This window comes from Nelumbo nucifera, chromosome 2, assembly GCF_055504915.1.
Source record: "Nelumbo nucifera cultivar China Antique chromosome 2, China Antique-T2T, whole genome shotgun sequence".
Lineage (NCBI taxonomy): Eukaryota > Viridiplantae > Streptophyta > Magnoliopsida > Proteales > Nelumbonaceae > Nelumbo > Nelumbo nucifera.
In genome coordinates, this window is record NC_142650.1 from 4,961,893 (window position 1) to 4,987,431 (window position 25,539).

At 36.7% G+C, this 25,539-nt stretch overlaps 2 protein-coding genes across 8 annotated transcripts in view; both read right to left on the minus strand.

The window, feature by feature from the left end:
- LOC104594672 (uncharacterized) overlaps positions 1-11,555 on the minus strand; it is a 53,725-nt gene extending 42,170 nt beyond the window's left edge. Inside the window, exons 1-3 of one of the 3 annotated variants that reach the window (XM_010255073.3) lie at positions 11,034-11,555; positions 5,343-5,561; positions 2,484-2,579 (exon numbers count right to left, since the gene is read on the minus strand). In XM_010255073.3, coding sequence (XP_010253375.1) covers positions 2,484-2,579; positions 5,343-5,561; positions 11,034-11,183 — 465 coding nt within the window. In that variant the 5' untranslated portion in view covers positions 11,184-11,555. Of the gene's footprint in view, positions 1-2,483; positions 2,580-5,342; positions 5,562-11,033 lie in introns of those variants that run through there. The other 2 variants (XM_088897554.1, XM_088897555.1) reach the window with 2 other exon arrangements.
- A 2,460-nt stretch (positions 11,556-14,015) lies between these two features.
- On the minus strand, positions 14,016-25,236 carry LOC104594673 (phosphatidate phosphatase PAH1-like). 5 transcript variants are annotated; one of them, XM_010255076.3, is made up of 11 exons: positions 25,048-25,236; positions 22,982-24,674; positions 22,280-22,878; positions 22,103-22,176; positions 18,362-18,446; positions 17,293-17,379; positions 16,522-16,594; positions 14,946-14,989; positions 14,717-14,845; positions 14,522-14,620; positions 14,016-14,387 (listed from the first exon to the last, which is right to left on the minus strand). In XM_010255076.3, the coding sequence occupies exons 2-11, from the start codon at positions 24,468-24,470 to the stop codon at positions 14,334-14,336; spliced, it is 2,733 nt and encodes a 910-aa protein (XP_010253378.1). In that variant the 5' UTR covers positions 24,471-24,674; positions 25,048-25,236; the 3' UTR covers positions 14,016-14,333. The 5 variants fall into 5 exon arrangements, 4 of the variants coding, with proteins under 4 accessions (XP_010253378.1, XP_010253377.1, XP_088754169.1 ...); XM_010255075.3 differs by having other exon boundaries at positions 24,992-25,186; XM_088898043.1 differs by lacking the exon at positions 14,522-14,620.
- Between the last annotated feature and the right edge of the window lie 303 nt (positions 25,237-25,539).

The following is a 25,539-nucleotide window of genomic DNA, read 5'->3' on the forward strand; positions in this document are numbered from 1 at the left end:
CTTGTCTTGTTATCAACGCCATTGTTGTTTTGCATTGTCCCGCTCTTGCCAGAAGCAGAGTCATCAACACTCACTTTGTCCTTCTGTTGCTCCTTTCCTGAATGAGAGGACACAGGTTGGCATTGTGTTATTGTCCCCCTGTTTTCAGAGCCAAATGACCTACTGCTTCTTAATCTTTTCTCTTATAAACCCAAGTTTTTCGTGGGACCTGCCCCTGCCAGACCAAGTTTTAGCTGGGAGAATATCTTCATCACATGCACTGCATTAAGATTTTTCAAACTATGAGATTTCTTGTTGATCGCCTCGCTTATTTGGTTCTCTTCCTTTTCATCAAGCTTGCTCCTACAGCCTAGATCGTCACCCAATCTACCTGCCGTCACCTCCTCGGATTTAAAACCATCCTTATCACAGCTCCCCTCCAGACTCCCCATGCCTTCTCCATCACCTGCCATCACCTCCCAATCTACTTCTCCCCCCCCCCCCTCCACCCCCTTCCAGCCTCTGTAAATCTGCACGGAGATCCACTCCCGACATCAAAACAGCAAGCTTTCCAGAGTCCTGCCTCCTCCCTGCTTACAACATATTACAGCAAAACAGCAAGTCATCTTTAAATGGCCCAGGTTACAACATATTACAGAATTGCCCAAAATAAAGTGGATCTATCAGCTCCCTGCTTTGCTAGAGTATCCGCCATGCTATTGATTTCCTTTTGACCCAATCAAAGCTGGAACTGAATTTTCTTGCTAGTGAACCAATTTTTCTGAAGATGAGCCTCAACTTTCAAGGTGCTAAGTTGATTTGTTTTGCCCAATTTATGACTAATAGTGAATCCCCTTCAATTTCCATCTCTCTTACTCCCAACTTCTCTGCAAATTTCAAAGATGTACTTCTTTCTTTTACTAATAAATTTTCTTTTTTATTTATTACCAAAAAAAAGCCTCCAGATATAAGCACCATCTATACTATTACCAAAGAAGGTTTGAAGTATCAACGTGTATCATATTCTATCAGGCATACCATATCAGTATTTATTGTAGAACTTTGTTAATAAAATTAAGATCAGAAGAGTACAAACAATCCAAGCATTGCAAGTAGAATCGCAAGGTGCAGCCTCGCACAAATATAAGCATCTCTGTCAATCCATTTGCCGATCTTCTTTCCCATTGGATCCTCGCCACCATATTGGAAGTTAGCCACTTAAATCACTTTATGTCCTCTCTAAAAGTCCAAATTACTGAGTCTGGGTCTTTCAGCCAGCCAACTACCAGCTTAGAATCCCCTTCAAGATCAATCTGTTGAAGCTCCAATCCCTTGCTAAACTTAACCCCTTGCACAACTGCCTAGAACTCTGCTTTAATGGAACCTCTTACTCCTGATGGACCCAAGAATAAAGCAATGATGCTTCCTTCATTATTTCTGAATACTCCCCCAATGGTCCCGGGTTGCTTTGGCAGCTTCCACAAAATTTAATTTTAAGAAACCCTCTTCTGGAGGTGACCAACTTGGGAAATTTAAATGGTTTTAAATGTTAATGCCCATCATCAGTTATCCATCTGTGAGTTATTATCCTGAAAAAATATATATAAAAAAGAGTATTGCACCTTGGAAATTGCATGATATTCAACACTTGCATATCATGTGTATCAATATTTTAAAACCTTGTTAACAAAACAAGTAAAAAGATAATGTTGTTCCAATCATTGAAACATTGATCAAATTCAGGCCTTGGAATTCCTCCAAGATAGAAGATCAAAATTAAATGAGATATTCTGCTTTGCCTAACTGACCACCTCTTTCATTAAAACCCCAGTTGTTTCTCTTGTTCTATATGCAACAGCACAGTACAAAAGGCATGAAGTTCCTTGGGTTGTTCCGCTGCTTGTCAAACCCCTTTAAGAGCCACATGTTAATGAGGGATGAGATGCTACTTGAAATATTCACTGGCATGCCACTATAACACAGTAGAGAAAAGGCAATGAAGCAACAAATAAGCCACCAATTCAGGGGAGGTGCCAGACAACGAAGATATATCATTAACATCTCTCCCCCTGGAAGGAAGTGCTTTTAGTCAAATTTCAAGATTTGGATTGGCTTTAGAGGCCATTTGTGGAAGAGGAAGTTTTACAAGCTCTGTCCAATATGTAGAGATAAAGACCAAGGACCAGATAATTATGGATACAATTCCAGATTTTACAGAAAATGCTCACATATAGACCTACAGGGTTTCATGACATTTAAGTTATGTTTGGTTTGATAGAAAATAAGAGAGAAATAGAAAGTTGGGTCCTTTTGAACTTTCTGTCAATTCCTGTTTTCTTTTATTTTCTATCAAACCAAACACAGCCTTATGGAAGAGCTTCAAACTCCAGCATGCTGCATCTAAGTTTTAACATTTACAGGGTACAAGTCAAAGCACATCCAATGATAGATTGCTGAAGTTCATCCATCAAATAAAATAGATCGTTTAAATTCATCTAACTCACCATGGACAATGTTATGCCTTCCAGAGCTTGACTATGAAGGAAGACATCACGAAAATTCATTGGCTCACCACCTAATTCAGAGTCATAAAACAGAACCTATGACAATGAATGAAGTACATAGGATCAGCAGCCTAAACAAAGGGATGAAGAGAATTCATAATTTTTTTTAAATTTCATACTCTTCCAAATGAACAAGCAATAAGCATAATACAACGCCATGCACAAATTACTCCAAAAAGAGATTGCATTACTATTGTAAGACATCCATGACAGGCAAAGCAAACCTCGTTATCCAACAAGGATAATATTCTTTGATTCCACTTGAGTGTTGGAATCAAGCTCTATTTTACTGGACTATGTCCACTAAAATCTGATTCAACTATCCACAAGGCAGAGACCACGTTATGGACCCAAGAAAAAAAGTCAGGAATTAGAGATAAGTCATTGACCAATGCATTTAAGAATGCATACAAGAATGTAAAAACTTAAAAGCTTCTTACAAGAAACTTTATTATGTGGTTTTCATGCATTTTGTGTCATCAAAATGAAACATGAGATAACAAATAAGTGTTCATAAAACTGAGTTACAACTACAAGGTCTCCAATTCTATATATCTCCTTTTAAACTCATTGTAGTCAAGTGCTTTTCTTGGATCAGTAACATCATAATTTTGTTTAAATCAGAAATTATAAAGGTGTACAAGGAATTACAGAAAAAGAGAGCTATCACCCCTTCCGCCGGCTGAGAAAGAGAGCAAATAGCCCCACTGCTGCTCTTCCCCACATACACCGATCTCAGATAATCAACAGAAAGAAAAACATTAGATCAGGGTGAGTTCCTCAAAAGAAAGGCCATCTACTGATTCCTCCATCAGTCCAGCTAGAGCATTTGCATGTGCATTTGCTGATATAGGAAGTAGGAACCCAGTAGAAACTAGCAATTGAACTATAAGAAAAGGCTCTAGCCTCCCTGATCTGGTACAAATTAGATCAGTTTGTTTACACCCGTGAGCAGCATGTCAAAACTGACAATTAATAACAAGATGAACTGTACAGAAGTAGATAATGCAACCCTCAGTCAGTCACAGTTTTCAAAGAGCCAAGGCAAGGCTGGGTGACAGGGGGGCACCTTGTTGCCTAGTCAACTAGGCAATGGATTTTTTTCAAATAAAAGGCATGAACCTTAGGGTAGTTCCCTAGGTTCCATAACAACTAGCAACCATCTTTCATAAATAATTATCTATAATCTTCACAAAAAAATATAAATTCATATTAAAATCTAGAAAATTAACATATTCATGATAAAAAAGAAGAAAGAAAAGTGAAGTCAGAAAACATAGGGGCTGAGCCCCTGTTTTTGTCCTAGGAAAAGACGAAAAGAAAAGGTGGAAGAAGAAGAAGAATGTGATGATTGGTCAAAATTTTAAGCCGTTCCTTCCTTAACAAATAAGAACATGTGTGTTGATTGAACCCTAACAAATAAGAAATAATAAAAAGAAGCCAGTATATAAAAGCACAAAATAAATATCTAGTTTAATAGTCTATTTTATTATTATAATCTCAAATTCTGCCATGTACAAATTAGCTTGGCAATTAAGCGAGGTGACCCTTCATAGCACGTTACGGCACCTTGTCGCCTAGGCACGTCTTGACAACCATGGCCAGTCAATAGAACAACCCCTCTCCAACACCCATCAACGATAAATATCAACTCCCCCTACTGCCTCAATGCAACAGGACCACTGAAAGATGCTTCCCTACAACCCCCTTTCTAGCCAATGTATCTGCCACGGGGTTATAAACCTTGGGAGCCCATCAGAAAGAGAAGTTCATTCTAGAGGCCAAAAATATAGTCTCTGTAATATGATGTTTAAGAACCAAAGGTCAAATCTTCCCCTTCATCCATCTTATGACCACTTTGGAATCTCCTTCACTTCCAAAGACAGCTTTCTTATGATATTGCAAATTTAAACCCAAGAGTAAGGATAGCATCTCAACTTTACTGAGGTTCCCATGCCTTTGGGCCGTCAATATGCCAAGATAGTAGTCCTTTTATAGCTGTTAAGGTCTCCTCGAACACCAATGGCACGGATTGCCAAGACTGCATCCTTCAAAATTTAGCTTCAAGACGCAAAACTAGGGTCGCTGCCACTACTGTACAAACCTCACCCTATGGAATGAGGATGAAACAACGGTGTTTCAATTATTCATGGCACGTTCCCAATGAACTAGTCTTATAGTGCCTAAATCAATCAACACCTCTTGGGGCTGTTCCTTGTCTATGAAAAATCCATATTTTCTTTCTTTTCAAACTGCCCACAACAGAGCAACCATCGAATACCCCCACAATATCCTCCCCCTTCTTTTACTAGAGAAAAACATCTTGTTTGAAAAGGCTATCTACATCTGTAAGCTGCAACCACCTAGAACCAAACAAGGAAAACACATGCAACCGAATGTTGATGACTTAAGGACCAGAAATTAGCAGGTGACAAATAGAATCGTTACTTATTTCATAATGTAGCACATGTGGGGTGAAAGATATCAAGGTCTCCCCCTTTGAAGAACATCACAGGTATTGACTTCCAGTATCATCTCCCAAGAAAAAAGCCCTTCTTCTGAGAAGGTATAGGCTTCATTGACAAATTATTCTGTATAGTACATAGTTTCTATTTCAGCTGATAAAGACAACTAAGGAATAGATGGAATATACAAATCAAAACAGAATATTAACATGTTCAAAGTTTTTACATCAGGAAAGTATAAATTAAGCCAGTAAAAAACGCTTTGACTTTGTAGTAGCAGTTCAAAAGGCAAAGTCAAAAATAAATAAATAAATAGCAAAATGTGTTTGCTCACCATGGGGGGGTTTTTTGGAGAGCTGGATTCATCAGAAGCAAGATGCTGATCAAGAACCTTTTCTTTGTCATCAATAGAATTTCCAGATAATTTTTCGATTTCTTTAAGTGCAAACAACCACCTTCTCAATAATTGAATTCTTTCTAGCCCCCTACAAGAAATAGAAACCTCTTCCAATCTTTTCACAGTATGTTTAAAGCTTTTGAAATTCCTGGACCCCTGAAAAATTTGCAAGACAATATTACAAAGGTAAGATATTGAAGAAACTAACCAAGTATAAGTTAAAAAAACACTAGTCATAACATGGTTCACAACATCAGAAAGAATATGTCTGTAACAATAAAATGGGTGGGGAGATTAGCAAAATCTTTGGCTGGTGGCTTAGTTAAGCAAGGGGCAAATAGGGAAGTAATGTTTTGGGCTCAGCTGTAATGTTTGTTCTTTTTTTCTAGTCTCTTTGCAATCTGTTGGGAGAGGCTGCAGCTCGCACATCTTCAAGGGCTGTTGTATCAGTTTAAAGTTCTGAATTAATAAATTATCTTTTTACTCATCAAAAAAATATCAGCAAGATTGGTGAAATTTCCCTGGAACATCCTCACTTTGCTAGGGGGAGATATGAATGCCAAGAATCTTTTTTTTCCTAATATCTCCAATATCAGCAATATTTCAAATTTCATTGATAGACTATATATTTGAGGTTTAAATATTTGAATATTATAAGAAATTTTTCAATATTTCTTTGAAATCATCATAATTTTTTAAAAACCTTTAACTAAAAGAATAATTTGGCTTACTATTTTGATATGATTCATTTGCCAAGTCACTACAATTCAAAAGAAAAAGGAAAAATGGTACAAAACAACAAAAGATTATCTCAATCTAATGAAAAAGTATGGTAACAAAAAAAGAACAAAGTCAAAATGGCAAGTAAATGACATACATAATGAAGAAAAGATGGTTAAAAGACTAAAAGAGAGACATACCTATTTAAGTCACTTAATCTTCTCTTACTTAATTTATCCATTTTTTTCTATGCTTTTTTGAGCCTTAAATGTGCAATTATGCTTCTTTTAGTGATTACTTGAAGGCTTATAACTTATTTCATGTTTAAAAAAAAATCCTGATTTCATTAGATTTTCCAAATATCTTAGTAAAATCAGCAAAATATCCCCAAAATTTCCCAATCTCTGCATGGCAATACCCATGATATCGAAATTGAGAACCGTCATCAATAGAACAAAGCAAAAATACAAAAGACTGATTAAGAAAGGAACAATTTATTTAAATTTTAGATAGTAGCAAAGCTGATAAATATTACATAGATTTGAAACTACAAGCAAAATTATATCAAAAGAAAAGAAAAGATAGACAGACAGACAGACAGACAGACAGACAGACAGACAGACAGACAGAGGAGGAGGAGGATGCATAAAAAGCATAGTCCAATAGAATCAACCAAAGAACAGAACTGAAGGGTAAAAATACAAAGAGGATAGTACCACACTATCTCTCCTTCTAAGAACCCCACCCTTTGCAAAAGATTCTGCCCATTCAGCCACATGGGTGCAAGACATTAACACAATGTACAAGTCATGAATTTCTTTAGTGAATGAGAAAATCTCCAATTAACCTTCTTGTTTCTTAATGGCAAACTGATGCAACAACATAGACCAGACTAAGAGAGACTAGAACACCTTCCAACAATGAGCTTGTTTGAAGTTTCTGAAATCACTCCACTAGAACAGTCTAACTGGTTCTTGGACCAGCTTGCTCAATCAGGTTGACAGTTTAAAGAGACCATCATGGTGGCTTACTTAAATAAAAGCTCAAATCAGTTTCATTAACAAGAAAAAAGCACATTTAGTGCTTGAGGGAGGATATCAGTGGCCATAGAACTTTAAACAAATAAAAACAATTTTAAGAGAAAGTTTTCAATATGAATCCATTCTTCATACGTCTAACTCAACAATTCAACTTAATTCACTAAGAGCAAGTTAGCCTATATGATAAACAAAATTCATATTACTTTGCATGCTACTTGCCACAGTGGTTCAAATAAGGAAACAACATAACAAGCCACAGAACACTTCTAAATCCGCATGCTCACAAATTTAACTAATATAATTAAAAACTTGCTAAATTTAAACAAAATTAATGACTAAATTGTATCTGCATATCATCTCAATTACTCAAGTGGATGAAGAAAGAGTTGCTGTATATGATGCCACAAGACACCTTTTAGAAGGTAGCACAGGAATAGATCTATTGGTGCTGAGGATTCACTATAATTAGAAAATGTGAATGTCCAATAAAGAAGATCAAAATTTTTTCATAAGAGAGGACATACTTTAACCAGGTGGCAGATGGCATCATAGGTTTGGAGTTGTTTCTTCTCCCTCTACAGGAAGGATTGATTTAACTATACCAGGTTAAACAAAAAATGGCAAATATACCAGTCCAATTGAGGATTCTTTGTAAATTATGGGAAATTCTATCATATGAGACAGAGAGAGAGAGAGAGGATTGCATTTTGTGGTTTTTCTCTGACATGCAAGACATAAGTGGGGAATATTTTTGTGAAAGAATTATTAGACAACTGCATATAATGCTCAAGCAATACATGCAATAAATATACAGGGGAAGCATAGAAAACATGCATAAATATTTTGTAATAAATCAATGAAAAGCTTCATTAAATAAAAATGATTATAATAGTGTATAGGGTGATGAACTAGGACCTATACATCAAAATAAGCTAGAAAAAGAAAATTGACATAACTAAATATTTAAATTTGCTCCATCAAAATACAATTCTATAGTTCCCAAAAAACCCATGCCAAAAGAAGCCCTCTCCATATAAGTTCTCTCCACCCCTGAAAAGTTTGGTAACATCAAAACCAATCTATAATCATGTTTCAATATCTGCACACCACTCGTCATTATTCCTTTTATTTATTTATTTATTGATTGATAGATGATTGATTCATTGATTGAAGAAGGAGAAGTATTGAATTGAATTATGATGAAAACCAATAACATCAGCCCATGTACAATGAGAGCTTGTACAATGGGGATATACAAAAAGACTCAACGAAAAAAGGTCCAGATTGCAAAAAGATAAAAGCTGGGCACCATTGGAAGCCCTTTGTACACTTAACCAGAACTCAAAAAGCCTATAACCTTGTTTCTAACTGAAGCTAGATCAGAACAGTTGTTTCAAAGAGTCTTTCTATATCTTTTTAATTCAAATCCCCCAACATATTGCAAATGGAACACAAATCCCTCCGTTTCTTAATCACATTAGGTATGATCACTTTCCTAATAATAAAATTAGATTCTAAGAAAACCTTTGGATTGAAAATTTTCGATTAAAGGACTATACCCTTCTATTTTCTCGCTCTCTACCCTTAAAGGTAAGTCAATATCTGAGTTTGTTGTCCCATCTAATTCTTTTATTCTGGATTTGACTGGAATTTGGACCGCAAAAAGAATCTTTGAGATTGTAAAATCACATCCATGTCTGATCTTGTGCAAATCCTTGCAGGGGTGTTTCTTGATCCTAGTTGGTATGCTTTTCCATCCATTTATAAATATCCTTTTAATTTAGCTTATGGTCACAGATATCATTATCATAAACTGGATTGGTATGGTTCAGACTAGATAGATATGGGTATGTTTAAGCACCTAGTCTATCATTAACAAAATTCGAAGAGAATCAAATCAGCCAATTTGAATTTGTTTAGATCCTTGATGTTTCACACATGGATGAATAAACAGGTAGGCAGTAAAAAAGTAAGGTGTAAAGCCGAATCAATAAAATCATGAACAGGATGATAGTTTCAGAGTTTTTTTTTGGTGATGATAGTTTCAGAATTAACATTCCAATAATACTCAAGTCTGCAAGTTCAAGTTAAAACCTAAATAATAATCTTAATCCATGGGCTTAGATAAGTTATAATGGAATATCGCCAAGTGGATATTATCTTCGTGTTTGCTTGGCATCCTTTTTCCTCATCACTCAACTAATTGTCCTTACATACAAAATTACCATTTCACATCCGTCTCACTTAACTACAGGTTCTAGTTAACACTTTGGCATCACTATGCTAAAAGGTAACCACAGTTAGGCAGAATAGCAGTGGAGATTAGTACAGTAAAACATAAAATACACCTGTTGTCAATCAACCTTAATGGATGTACTAAATGAACTATAACAAACAATTGATCCACCAAACTTGTGACAGAGAGATTTTCAAGAAATCCCAAGCTATACTATTTTGAATGGATTTGTTAAATAATTTAAGGATATTCAAAACATCTGTCATGATGAAAGACGCATAACAAGACAAAGACTCAAAACCCACTCCAACTTTCAGCTTATGCCAATCCAAGAGGATCAATTCGTTGCAACATCTCTGGGCTTGTATCAGAAGCTAAATATAACCTATGTCATGCCAAATATTGACCAGGAATATTTCAAGGTTCTGTCAATAAAAAGAATAGCTTCAGTATTTCAAGATCTGGAATTCATATGAAGGTGTCATCAAGTGACTACAAACATAGAATGCAGTATAATGCAAGAATAAGGTGGAGGAGTGGTAGAGTCCTAGTTTTCATGAGGAAACACAAGAGAGAAAGAGAGAGAGAGAGAGAGAGAGACAGAGAGAGACTGATGTGGAAACCTTCAACTGATATGGAAGGAAGATAACTAGTTCTCTGCTTTGGAGATGCCTATCTTCATTCAATTTCCTTCAGTTCCCCATAGTGAAATAAAGTCTCATTTTCGCAAAATAAGTGGGGAGGTCTTATTCAGTTTCCCTATTGGACTGGAAAACAAACTGACAGAGGAGAGTTTGCACAAGTTGGAGGATAAATTGGTTTAGATGGAAATGTGATTCCCCACGTGAGATTTTTCTTAACTTGTTTCTAAAAAAAATCCAAACAAGTAGGAGACTTTGAGGGGATAGGGAAAGGCAAGGAGACCCTCTGATGTGGAAGTTGTCCTAAAGTGTGTGTGTGGGGAGAGAGAGAGAGAGAGAGAGAGAGAGAGGTAGGTGGCCTTTAATTGATTGATTTATGGTTATTATTAACACGGTTCATCACCTAAATGGTAAGGATCATTTTTCTTTTGGTGCTTGCAGCAGTGATCTTTAATCAGATATGACAAAGGTATTGATAGTATCACTTAAATGCTTTGAAAATGTAAAAAATGGAAGTAATTAATGGACTTCAGATAAATAATTTGAGAATACGGATCAAAATTAATGGACTTTACATAAATAACTTAAGAATACAGGTATCAATGTGTTTAGACCATAAATTAAGAAAGCGAAAGGAATTTCAAAAGAAACGTGGGAAAATTTATCATGAACCAATACTGTGATAGGACGAGAAGTAACAAAAGATATCAAATACGAAAACCTAACAGCAAGAAATTGAATAACCGAAGCTGAAAACGGCGCGCGCATTTCATCAAATTACCAAAACAAATTTGGATATATAAAATTGAATAAAAAAATATCATAACATTGTGGCAAAATTGTTAATTCACCAGCAACTGACGGCTTAAAACTTAAGAGTACAAGTGAGCTCAAATTGGTCTAACAAAAGAGATTAAGTAAAAGCATAAACAGAAAATAAAACAAGAAGCAGAGAATAGGGAACTTAGCGATAGGGAGATTAGAAGATTACAATGCGATCCTGCAAAAGCTTGGCACCCTCAGCAACAGCTTGACCGGCATGTTGGACGACGGAATCGGCGTAGCTCCTGACGGTACGTGTAAGGTTGTTCTTGCCGCCGACCTCGACAGCTTTGCTCACTGCGGATCTCAACCACGACATAGTAGCCTCTGAGTGTTATGGGAAAAATTAGGGTTTGTCTATGGAACGATTAAATTGCAGAGGGGTGATTAGGTAACACGGAGAGCTCGAGAGAAAAGAAAGTCTGTTGGTGTAGATTGATGGCAGTGATGGATTTCTAACTGTCAAATGAGAACAAGCAAGGGAGAAGTGTGGGGTCGGTGTGATGGGAGAAGGTGAGTTTGCATTGCATCTGCCATCTAGAAATCCAGATGGCATTGGCGTGTGTGTTGGGGCCTTGGGGGGGAGAGAGAGAGAGAGAGAGAGAGAGAGAGAAAGAGTCAGCGTCTTCGCTTCCCCGATATTTTTTCAACGTATTGGGCTTTGGGAGTTAGTGCCTTGGCCTTGTATTTCGATTTGAGTAATTCACTGGCTAGCTAATTATAAACAAACACTTCGCGCAAACTTCTACTGTACTTAACATCAACAATTCGACTTCGGATTTGCTACTAACACCCAATCAAAAATAAACACGTCACTAACGAAATAAATACGTCGCTCATCATTCTAAAATCTAAAGAAATAAAGAAATAAAATCCCAAAGGAGCTCCAATTTCTTATTAACTTTTATTCCATTACGGGTAATGTTGCAGCTTGTAAAAAGCAGAATTTTACAATCAAATGATGGATCTGATTATATCTTATCCTCTATGTTAACTTAATTTTTTTTTTTTTTTTTTTGGCTTCGTGGGGCTGCAACCCCCCTCTCTTTTAACCACCCCAACCCTCGTGACAATGCGATTTGATCCCAAAGACTCACTCAAACGAATCAAATATCCTACCAGCTAGGCCACCAAATCAGTCTGCTAATGGTTTAGTGCTTGAGTTTTTTTAGAGCTAGTTCCCATTACTTTACAAATTGCTCACACAAATCTAAAACACATACATGAATTCATTATTATGAATTAACATATTTAAATTTAAAAACGTATAATTTAATATCGAATTTGACTTAACTATGTATCAAATATATTGGTCAATATCAGTCAAATGGCGCATCAGGCTACAGTTTAACTCTTGCCTTGATCGTGAAGTATATTATTTATATGTGATAAAATGGAAATTATATTAAAAAAATTGGGTACATATATAGCAAAATTCTACAACCTACCTTCATGGTTACTTTATTGTGTTATCCCTCCCGATTATCATTTGGAGTTTAGGGTTTTACTTTTCCAACCCTTCTTTTAAAATGCCATCATGTTATGATCGATTTCATCAATTACACCAGCAACATGTCATTGGAGTGTCAACGGGGGCACTGTACAAATTTTGCATTGCGAGGGTGCCAATGGTAATATTGTATCAATATTTTGATATATCCTAATGTCAAATCCCCAAAAACTTAAATGACTCTTTAAAAAGGAGATAAGTAATCAAAAAGGAACTTATGGATTCATCAACTTATGCGTATACATGATTCATTAATGCATATGCATGCGACATGCATATAGTTGATTCATTAATGCAATATAAAGTACCTTTTTACTAATTGTTTTGGTAAAATAACAAAACTTTTACACCAAATTCTAGATACTTATAATAGAGAAAGTTCAAGAAAAATTTGCAGATTTGTGCTCATTTTCCTTATAAATAAAATAAAGTTTGAGATGACAAGATTGCATATGCTTTTGGTGTTTATAAATGATGATTCTTTTAATCTTTATATATTAATATCTACAATTTCAAATCAACCAAATTAGCTTATTTTGCACTCTGAAAACAAAATAGCAAATTAAAGTTCTATTTGGTACCATTACTATTTTCTTACCTGCTGAAATGTTTTGAAATGATGGATACAAATTGGTGAAATATCTTTTGTCACATTACACATAAAAGTCACATAAACTAAAAAATGCAAGCATGGGGAATATTCTCTCTCTCTCTTACGGCAACACAAAGTGGCTTATGAATGTCAAATCCATTTCGATCAAAAGTCCATGTCGGGGCACCCCGATCAAATTCTTCCTACACGCCTTCCCTCCTCAGCGTCCTCAAGAAACTAATGAATTTATCTCACAACGTGGTTATCAAGAAAGAATGCCTTTATTCTATTAAATACAATCGTGTATGTCCAAAACCTTGGAGGTGCTTGTGTTAGGATCCATTTGTCCCATGTTGGTAGTATAGGATGCTAATGTGAGATATCCCATATCGGTAGTATGGGATGCTGTTGCAGGGTATATATGTGATTGAGTTCCCTCCCTTTAATAGCTAGCTTTTAGGGGTGAATTCTCCTAAGGCACATAACAAATGGTATCAAAGCCTACACTATGCCTCCCAGTTGCAATCAAGGTTCAAAATATCGATAGGCCCGGCATATCGAGCGAATCGATACAGTGTTTCAGGCTTTTTTTTTATTTTTTTGCAACCGGTTCGAAGGGGCCGGTTTAAGTCTCCTATACCCCCTGAACCGGTCAAATCTCCGATACACCCACTGTAGGGGCATATCAGAGGGGTCTCGGAACGATACATATCAACCAATACGGGCCGATACGTATTGATATTTTGAACCTTAGTTGCAATCGTGCAGCACAAATGATGACATCAGTATTGCAGTGTTCAACCGAGACTAGGTGGATTAATGCAAAGCCAACCTGCATGGGCGCCGAGACTGTGGAAGCGTGATGGGATATTCCAATCCATTTGTCCCATATTAATAGTATGGGATGCTAATGTGAGATATCACACATCAGTAGTATAGGATGTTGTTGTAGTATATATCTTTTAGGGGTGAGTTCTCCTAAGGCACATAACAGTTTGCTACCGCAGTGTTGGGTTGGGATTGAGTGATACAAATTTGTATGAGAGATCTTTCTACTTAAAATGTTTTTTATTGATCAATAAATATTGATATTTCTACCTAAACGTCAAATATGATGCTTCTCACATGCATTTTTCTAGTTGAAATGACAATTGACAATCATATATGAAGTGACAATACAATACATTTCTCACAAATTTGTATCGACCCACCTAAAATGCAACAGCGACCCATTGCCACGGTACCATACACCCCCTTTATAAGGGGATCAAGATGACATCAGAAGTTGAAATCGATTAGTGGATGTTGGCCGTGAAAACATTCTCTGGATTCCCAGGTCTGTCTAATCGCACATGTCAGTAAAGCCATCAATCAATGTTTGGCAAAGGCATTTTCCAATAATTCCATGAGTTAAAATCCTCCTGCACAGATTTGAATATCAAGGGCTTCATTATCAGATCACTTGTTTAAAGGGATAATAATTAACAAACGACATAAGCAGTAAAATAGAAACCGATCCTCTGTGCTCCTGCTTTATGAAATAAGAAGTCATCACCTGCTCAACTAAAGAAGTGGGTGGAAACATGTCATTGACCAGCGTGTGCAAGGAAGTGTACGACTTCACGTCGATGCAGTGGTTAATGGCCACTTCACCCTACCATTTTTTTTCGAGGAAATATGATTGGAAAAAGTATATACATATATATGATGTGTTTTGTAATAAAAACATAATAGGAGAGAAAAATAATACCTTAGGATTAATGATGAAAATTTTCCCTTTTGGGATCCCAATCTTCCTGTAACTGAGTTCATCAGTATCCCTATTCCCAAAGCCCGCATAAAATGGATTGTAGTCAGATGGAAACAGGGCTTTGATGTCCTGTCAAAATGAGAAGTAGCTAATAAGAAAATGGTCAAAATGATCGTGTTCGATAATAACAAGACTCCAGGGAATTGCCTCGACCAGTTGTGATACTTACCTCTAAACACGCAATCTTGAATTCATGAGGCGCTCTTCTTATTACTGTCATCAATAAGAGAAAGCAAATGCCAATTAGAGGAGCCACGTCAATATGGTGAGTGCATTCACACAGCACAAAACAAAAGCTCCGGGAACCTATTCCATCTCTCTCTCTCTCTCTCTCACACACACACACACAACCCCACGTAATCAAGACTCTCATTATTTGTCTGAAAACTTTATTAAGAGTTCAACATGCACTCTTGCTCTGGCAATATCAAAAACAGGTTCTGGAATATCGTCTGTGCCCTTCCTCCAATGGGTCTATGTAACTATCAACTTCTTAACAATTTATTTAATAGAGAAGGTTTTGCTGGAAGTATGGGGAAAAGGAAAAGAAAGTAGAAGAGGTCACCCACCAGCAAGGAGAAAGGGGGAGCAACAATGAAAAGAAAGCACCTAAAATGCCACTACAAAGGAAGCCCTGGACCGATGCACAACTTTAATACTTCATTCCTGACTAGAGAATCTTCTAATCCACCAGCTGGTAGAATCCAAAAAAGAAGGTGCTGCATTTTTAATTAGGAAAGAATTCTTCTATGGTCTGACCAAGGTAAAAAGGAATATCTGAATCATTAGCAACTCAGACAACAGATTTCTTCAACATCCATGTGGTAAGGATATTAGAAGCCCCCAAAATATTCAGACCAAGATCACAAGTCTCTGCCCTCTTGAAAATGTCTTCGGCAATTACCGCCAAGATGGCATAAAGAATCCTATCCTCCTCATCATTCTAAACAACACTTGTATCCAAATGGCCCAAATTCTGTATAGAGCAAACATCAGTTGTCCTTACAAGTTACAACCCCTTCATCCAGATGATCCAAAGAAACAACATTTTGGTGGGGTATCTCTTAGTGATCAAGTTTAACTACCTTCAGTCTCTGTGTAAAGTTACCTTCAACAACATTAAATACCACTTACATTCAGACAAAAATAGGATATAGCAACTTTAACTCAGATTAAAGTCAAGACCTTCTACTTTCTAAATAAGTGCACTAAAACTAATTTTTCTCTGGTAACAATATTATGACTCACAATAGGATGAGGATTTTTTTTATCAATAACGATAGGATGAGATTTCATACCCCCGAGTATTGAACAGCGACAAATAAATTTAGGGAGAACGATGATTCAGCCCAGGGTCAGAATTTGTACACTCAAAGTACATTTGGGGTAAGTGCCAGCTCAGAATTGATGCCAATTCACAGGAGGGTGAGTGCATAGAGTGTGGGTTTTTAGTCTTTTGAATGTTTATAGCTTTGCAATGGAAATCAGAAATCTGCATTGGGCCTGTCCATACTTCTCCAATAAATTTATTTAGATAAGGCATGTTCCCTTGTCAGTATGGTCAAAGGAGATAACTAAAGATAACCAACATATCTTTCATTAAGCAGGCTTAATTACTTCAGCAACCGAAGGCTGTAAGCATGCAACAATGAATAAACGGTTCATTGTGCTGAGTTGAGCATCAACTAATAGAATCCCATGCAAATCATAAGGTAGAAACTACCCTCTTGGTAACTAGAACTCACCTTCTCGGTACAATGAAGGAAACAATCCATCAGGTGAAATGACAACAGGCCCATTTGGTAAAGCTTTACCATCCTGGCAAACATGAAACATATAATCAATTTGTAGGAAAAAATAAATGCTGCAATTATTTTAGTATTTTTATCCTGTTCCCTTTCAGCTACAAAATAATTTACCAAATAAAATGCCAAGGAAGCATGAAATACCTAACATACTCTGGTTTGCTCAAATGAATACATATGAGATGCATAAATAACTAGAGCACAGATGGATATCAGGCTGAACAGACTGTTCAGATGGATACCTAGGATGGACAATGATTTGGTTGACAGTTGACTCCCTTGTAGGCAAATTTGTTCTTGAGTGAGGGGGACCAGGCCCAAGGTTACCATGCTGATTCATTTTTTTTCCCTTTATATCAGTATTATTGGTCAGCTCTATGCTGTGTAGTGTGCTACCACAAACTTGAAATCCTTTCATGTGAAGGGAGTTTACCTTTCTTCTCAACAATATTATTAATTGTAGAAAAAAAAATCTCTTTTTACTTTGTTATGATAAAAATGGAACAAAAAAAACAACTGGTGCAGAGCTACACTTGATGCAAACAAGGACTGATATGCCCTCACAAATAGCAGATCATAATTCCTGTCTTTCCAAAGGAATGAAGACCCCCCCCCAAAAAAAAAAAAAAAGAAAATACCAACACATCCACCATCCCAAACACAAAGCAAATAAGCATTAGAATAAAAACAAAAGGCAAGGTATATCACGACCTGTTTCAGATTGAGGAGAAAACTTCTGGTTAGGTATGCCTGAACAATTGCACGTGCACTAAGAAAAAGCAGTTGATAACCGTTTTCCTACATTTGAATACAGTCCAGAATCAGCTCCAACCTTTGACTGCAAAAGGGGACATGTTTGAAAAGAAATTGAACACCCATCAAATATGTTATGTTCTTACTATACCTAGACTGTCTGATGTAAAAGAGAAAATACATCAAACTTAAAAGAAGCCAAACTTTCCAGATAGCTAGAAAAGCTCATGTATATATTAATATCAAAACAAAGAATCTGGGAAGAGGGCTTCTCTCTTCCCTACAGAGAACTGTCAAACCTAAGCAGATAAATAAGAGATCTGTCTCAATGAGAGGTTGGGAAAGAGTAATCCAATTGGATGATCCTAATAATCAAACCTATCAGAAAAGAATTCATTAATGTTATATTTGAACTGGCAATGAGGCAAGTAAGTCCAACCCTGTCAGCAGGAGGTGATCAAGGTTAACCTGTTACCTGTTGGTATCTACTGTCATAAGAAATTAAAATAACAATTTAAGTTCAATCAGTGGTTCAACGGTATGCATTGACTGGTCCACCAATTTAATTAGTTGGACTGGTTTTCAATCCCCTAAGTCCATAACCACAAACACCCCAAAAGGCCATTACCCAATGTTGGCCCCAGCTAGTTGACATGAAGGAGTGGACTCCAATTACAGAATCCTACTTAATAATATTCTGTTTTATTTTTCCTCATTATTAATACAGTTCTCATGGAACTTTTAATGATTAAAAATCACTAAAAAGTTCACTAGTGATCTTTTCCCAAAAAAAAGTGGATTAAATATATGCAACTGCTAAAAAGAAGAAACGAACCAAGTTGTTTTTGCTATTGTTTAGGAACCCTGCAAGACAAAAGTCCTATGCATGAACCACCAGCTCCACTAGTTGTAGGACTAGTGTGGGTTTACAAAGAACTGGAATAAATTGTGAGGAAAAAAACTCAGTATATTTGTAAACTAATACTGGTAATGGACGCCAAAAAGAATAGACGTAGACTAAGCATACCTTAATGGCAGAGAAAAGTCGTGCTACCCCTGACTGTGTCCAATCCTTACCCACTAAAGGCATGAACTGGCCCAGGACGTCTGACCTGAAAAACATGCGTTCAAGTAAAGTCAAGGGCTGCACCAATGGCTCATTTTCACAAAAAGAACATTGTCATTTAACAAAAATGGAAGCACTTCAACTTGCTGCAAATGTGTCCTATAAAAGCTTAAAGCTCCAATGCACCTATGACTTAGAGAATGCTTCAAATATGCCCTAATAAAGCATACAGTCCCACAGTGTGACATACTAAGGATCCATAAAACTACCACACTTGAAAGACAAGTGCATATGGTTTGACCATTATGTGTCAGGAAGTGTGCTATGTGTTTTGGATGTTGTCCCCATCTTGGGTAGTTAAACCGCTTATATATAATTGCCTTAGGGGCCATTGCTTGGTGTAATGGTAAATTCTCGGGCTGACAAGCATGGAACACAGATTTGAGTCTAAGAGCAGCCACTATGTGCCAAAAAATGTCAAAGCTGAGATCTGTTTACAGTCCACCCTCCCTGGACCCAGATTGCCGGGACCAACATTGAGTAATGGCTTAAAAAAATTGAAAAAACAAAAAAAAGAAGTGTCAGACAATTGGTTGTGTCCTGATTTCTCAAGAACAATTTTGCCCACCTAAACCAATAATACCACCACTGATTATCCTTGTAAATTTGTTACAATTTTCTCCTCAATGTAAATAGCAAATTAAATGCTATTATTTGCAACATTTTCCCATCTCTTGTCTCTTTAAATTCTGAAATCCCACTCCTTCATTTTACCATTCTTGCACGTAGAGGATTTAACACACATCCTTCTAGATAGATACAAGAACAAATCTGTCAATCCTATCCCACAGGGCTAGTTCCCAATACAAACCAGTCCTGCCGGTTTCTTCCCTATTTAAAGACTGTGCTAGAGAATTAGCAGATCACTATACACATTTAAACAAAGTGTTCATGCTCCATGCCAAAAACTGTTACTCCATAAAAGAATGGAGGTAGAACCATGGACATGTTTCCTCATCCCTCATCCATCCAATTTTAACTCGGAAGTCTTAATAAGTTCTTTTAATTTACTTAAAAAAAAAACACTTGGTCTATTTCAATTTCCAAGTTTTCATATCTCAGTAATGATAATAGATCAGAGAGGTTCCAATGCCAATAGGTGGGCTATCAAGAAATGCCTTTCATGATTCCAGAATGCCCCTACCATCCTGGATTACCAAAACTGCAGCCATCAAATTCTGGATGTCTTATAGTTTACTTTTATGTCAAGTGACAATAGGACTCTTCAAAAACTTGATACAAGTTTAGGCCTTTCAGGTATGGAGTATGGAGAAACTAGCACAATGTCCAAATTGGAATTTCTTCAATTTTTTTATTTTTAGATAATAATAATGCTATGTGCTTATTAGAGAACCTGAGACTGATACACCAGGAAAAAAAACATGTGAAATCTGATAGGTAACAATAGAGAGCAAAGGGTTAATGCAAAGAAGTGATTCAGGAAATTGATACAGACAATTAGGAATGCAAATTAACTATTTAACTTGACAACTTGGCAAACAGAAAAAGAAACAGATTTGAATAGAGAAGGCAGATTAGAAGATCCAGGTGCAGGCATGACGTCTATCAAACCCAATAACAACCTCATGGTTTTTGTTTCACTACAAAAAATAATTTATTACCATACTGTGGATTATAGGTAACATTGTGTACATATACTGTGAAGTGTAAAATGGCCATGCTTGTAGAGCCACTACAAACGTGTTTTGGAAGGCCATCATTACAATGATACAAAAGATAAGAAAGAGCCTCATGCGGTCCATTTTTATTATCTTATCGTCAATGGCAATGTAGTCTAGGTGGTCAGTTGGAATCCCTACCATTAAGAACGCTTGGGTTTGAACCCACAGAAAAGCAGGCTATCTGCATTGTGTGAAACAGTTGGCCTCGCATGCATCCCTTCTACCCTCAGTGTTACATGGACTCTCCTAAATGGATATAAGTGTTTGTATTGGACATATTTTTTATTCTAACACTTGGATTCTTGAAGAACACTTCCACATGACATTTTTCTTTTTTCTCCTTGATTATTCAAAATATATGAACAGCCAGCCAATGCACACAATGAATATAGTTTTTCCTATAAAATGTTATTAAGTAACAAAGATTATCTTTTAGATCTTTTTCTGTTGGTTTATAATGTTAAAATCCAACAAAATATGAACAAATTTAAAAGTTTATACTTTTCTATAGATGCTTTTTTGGTAATAAATAAAAAGGAAAAATTGTTCATACTTCATAGAGAAGAATCCTTGTTTCTTTGTCTTGCCAAGTCAAGACTCCTAGGCATGCATCATATTCCGATTCCCATGTCTGTATCCATGTAATACTAGCTACCCTAACCCCACTAACCTGCTAACTACAGGTCTAGGGTATAGCCCTTAGCCCCTCTTGGGGCCAAAACCACATGGCCTACCACCAAAAAAAATAAAAAAAGAGCCAGGTATCAAGACACCTACTGATTCCCAAGCTTCCAGCTTAGGTTTTATTGTTTTTTTCCCACATACATATTTCTGCTTCAGCAGTCTCCTTGTATCTTTTGAATTTTTCTCACTAAATTTCAGCATTAAAAAAGGTACTGGCCTATTAGAGAGGGTGTGTTGCCTAGGAGTGATCATCAAAAAACCGAAAAATCAAACCAAACCGAACCGACGAGGTCGAATCAAAACTTCTGGTTAATCGAACCAACCGGTATACATATATTTATATATATTATATAGTTATGTAGTATATTATACATATTATAAATGAATATATATGCATTATATATAATATATTATTTATTATTTATAATATAATACTTTTATAAAAAATATATGTACATATTTATTTATAATATATTATAAAAATCAAAAACCGGAAAACCAACGAATCGAATCGGCAATTAACCGAACCAATCAACCAGTTAATCGATCAGCTTCGGTTTGGTTTCGGTTACTGGTTTTTTGACCAGTACTACCGGTTCAGTTAACCAAACTGTGAGCATTCCTAGTATTTCCCTCCATATAGTAATACAATAAACTGTTTTGTCGCCTTTGAAAAAAAAAACCTATTGCGGAATTCTAGCATCTGGAGTGTTTGCAGTCTTGCATGGACACTCCCCTAGATGGATGAAGTGTCTGTGCTGGACATGTCTCAGACTCCAGCACTCCATGGATTCTTGTGATACACTTAATATGATATTTTTCTTTCTCTCATTTCTTATTTCACATAAATGGACCATTAATATACACAATGAATGCCATTTCTGTGCAAAGTGTTATTAAGTAATATTTTAAAAACTTTTTTCTATAGTTTTATAATGTTAAAATTCAACAAAATATGGAATAATCTAATAGTTTATACTTTATACTTGTCTATAGACATGTCCACAAGTCCTTGTTTTTCGTATTGCCAAGAGTTGGACTCCCAGACACAATTACATTCTGATTCTCATGTCCATGTCCATGCAACACTGAATGCTCATCTCCTAGCCACAATTCATATGTCTAGGGTCCAAATCCATAAGCAAAACAGGTCCCTTTATATGATTTTTTTACCACATTGACATAATTCCTAGGCTATTAGGATCCATGACAACAATAACAGCAGTTCCTTCAAGCATAACCATGCATTAGGGCCTTATATGCTACAAAAACTTACCTGGTAATCGTCCCATCAACATCAGAGATAACTATTTTTGCATTCCACTTCCATAGGTAAATATGGGCATCAACCTATGAAAGGAGACAGTGAATAAACAGTTGGAAAGTATAATACACCAAACCCCTATTTATCATCCTAAAAACTACAATACTATACAGCAAAGATGAATGTAACCTGCTGGGTTCCTAGAACTCTGGTAGAGAAACTGAAGGTTATCATATTTTGACCTTCTTTCAGATTCAAGGAGGCAATCTGTTCAATAGTGGGAACATTTGTCCTTATTAACTGCTTGTGAGGAGACTCACAGTCACCACTGAATGTTTGGCTAGGCTCCACAAGTGCATTTTGCAAACCTGACTCTGAATCAACAAATATGTCTTCATTTGATAAGGTACTGTTTGTATGCTGGAGGGTTTTAACCCTTCTAAATGGAATTGGCCAGAGCCTCCACCTACGGCTAGAAGAGGTGGACATGGTTCCAGGTGCCTCATCCCTGGGATTCAGTGCCTCCTCCAGTTCCACAGGAATTGTATCTTTGGAAGAAATAGGTAAATCTAAACCAAATGTAGTCATTCCAACAATCAGAGGAGCAGCTTTATCCCATGGTAAGTATCTATCTTTATATCTGATAACAAGGTTTCCATTCTTAATGATTGATGCTGAAGAAGCTTTAAATTCTTCCTCAGATATGCGATGTGCATCAAAAACTTCACCAGCAGGACCCAACCCCATACCAGCACGAAGTAAATTCCCACATAGAGAGATCTCAAATCCTGTAAGCGATAAGCATGGATAAAACAGAATAATAACACATCAGAGTTGAGCAACACAAGAGAAGTCCATTTTCGTGATTGAAAATCACTTGGAGGTCCTTACCCATGCCTGAACCAGACGTTATCCCTTCAGCTGAAGGTTCAGAACTACCTGTTTCCATCTGATGTTGTGCTATCTTCCTTCTATTGCACACTTCTTCGGGTTCAGATCTTCCAAGGCCATTTTGTGTACTTTGATCTTCTCCTGCAAAACCAAACTTTTCATCTTTCCTCCTGGGATCACAATTTAAAGATTGGACAGCCATGCCATCTGAACTTTCAATTTCGGGATTGTCCTTGGAAGCCTCAATGTCGATGCTTAAAATTCTAGATTTCATGTTGTTGAGAAAATCTGAGCTAGGAGAAAAGAACTCAGCACCATTCTCAAATTTAAGATCACCGGTGACTTCACTCTGCTCTTCTGCTGAACGACTGGAAAGACTATTCTCTTCCAAATCTTCAGAGCCCTTTTTTGTCATCAATTCCATGCCAGGAGAACCTGCACCTTGTGAATCAACACCTCCAATACGTAAGGTTAATCTTGAAAGTTTCAAGTGGCTGCTGAAAATATCCTTCCTACTGATCCCACCAACTTCATCTCCTTCAATGCTATCAATATGATAAGTTTCTTGAGTTGTGATTACATCTACTGTAGAATCTTCACAAACTTCTGCTAAAATTCCATGAGCATTACCATTATCACAAAAAGGAGAGTTGCCTTCTGATGCAGTGTTAGGTACAGACCATGCATCGTCACTGGTACCAAAATCTTCATTACTTCCATTGAAGTCAGACCCTTCACCTGGACCAAGATGGAACTGTGGTGTACTTAATTGCACATTATCATTATCCATGGCCTCTTCTGATGAGATAGGAGCTGTCAGCACGTGACCATCAACACTCACCAAGACTACTTCTGAGTCAGAACCCTGAGACTCCACTACGTCTTCCACATGATCTAAGCTCTCATAGCTGTAAGCTCCGTAACCAGATGACTCAACAGAACCCCTTCCAGGAGATTCCTCGTCTTGGGGTTCATACGAATGCTTCTCATTATCAGATTCAATACTGTCAATTTGGTCCAAGTTTGACGAAACAGATTCAACAGAAAATTGTGCTACCTCCTCAGCAATGGATACAGTGCTCTGATTCAGAAAAATACTAGTATTGTCATTGTTATTATCATCATTCATGCCTCCATTGTCATTATTGTTCTTATCCAGTGGTGTAGCTTCAGAATCCTTAACAGAATCTTCGGTTTTGTTATCTTTGCCTGACACCACCTCTCTTATGAAATAAGCCTCACCCGAGTTATCAAGAAACATATGGAAACCGGCTTCAGTACCATTTACAGAGACGCGAACAATCTTCTCGGCACCTTTAAGAACACCTTGGAATTTACCAAAGCGAACATACCAAGGCGTGCTCCGGTAGGTTCCATCCTGCTGCTCGACGACAATAACATCAACAGCCCCGCCGAAAGGATGGAATGGGGTGGCAACGGAGTAAACACCTTGTGATATGAGGCTCCCAACCTTACCGACCACATTCATCTTTCCCGACTAACAACCAAGAAAATAACTTAGGAAAAAAATGAATACAAAAGCCTAAATAGAACCCACAAGTTTCAACTCTTCGCCTTCACATATGTGCGAAAAAATAAAATAAATTAATCTTTACAACAACCAGAACAACAGTAGAGTGCATCTTTTTCGTTTATTTTTGCTCGATTACAATTCCAAATTCTGCCGTGATATCTGCATGAGATATGAAATCGAATACGATTACGAGTAATTACACAAAATGAGCGATTAAATCAACAGATGAAACCGCGTCAGATAACAAAATCTAAACACAGATAATTACGTGAAAAAAGGATTAGCAAATGATCATTTTCGAATCAAATCGAAAAAAACTGATAATTGAAAACCCTACATTTTCGTATACAGACTTAGATAAATTAAACGAAACCAAAAAAAAACGGAAACGAAAGAAAACCAAAAAAAGAGGGAGAGAATCGAGGAGATATTGATTTCCATAGTCGTATATAGAATCAAAAAAAGAGTGCACTTACAGATTAAAAATGGCGGAATTCGGGCTCGAACGATCCCCACGGAAAAACATACTAACCTGATAGCTAATGACTTGGACGACTTTCCCGCTTGTTCCCCGTTTTTCTTTCATTTTCTATCTATGTTATATCTGTTAATCCCCCCTCCTTCATCAATACAATATGATCAGTCCGACTGCCCAAGGAAAGAGTAATAAATTTGGTATACGTCGAGTAAATCGACATTAAATACCCCTTCAGTGTGCTATAACAACGGACTTACGTTTATACTGACTTGTATATATTGGATGTCGTAAAGGGTATTTGCGTAAATGCGTATATATTCGAGCTATTGTGTCAAGTATTTATCGAATCTACGTATATCATTTTGACTCGTGGAAGACCACCACTGTCCAGTAAATTTCAAGTTTAAATTGACAAAATCACCATTTCAATAAATTAAATGCGAATCCTTCTACAGTCATTTGGCAAGAAAAAAAAAAAAAGAAAAAGTAAGGGCCCAAGAAAAGGGGTATAGAATTGGAATGGCCCATTTCTATAGAATTGCAATT

Excerpts from the sequence above, each read along its gene's own strand:
- LOC104594673 (XM_010255076.3), bottom strand. The coding sequence starts at position 24,470 with ATGAATGTGGTCGGTAAGGTTGGGAGCCTCATATCACAAGGTGTTTAC. Across the intron at positions 22,879-22,981 it reads AACGTCTGGTTCAGGCATGG|GATTTGAGATCTCTCTATGT; the intron begins GTAAGGACCTCC and ends TATCGCTTACAG. Across the intron at positions 14,388-14,521 it reads CCACTTCTTTAGTTGAGCAG|GAGGATTTTAACTCATGGAA; the intron begins GTGATGACTTCT and ends AAATCTGTGCAG.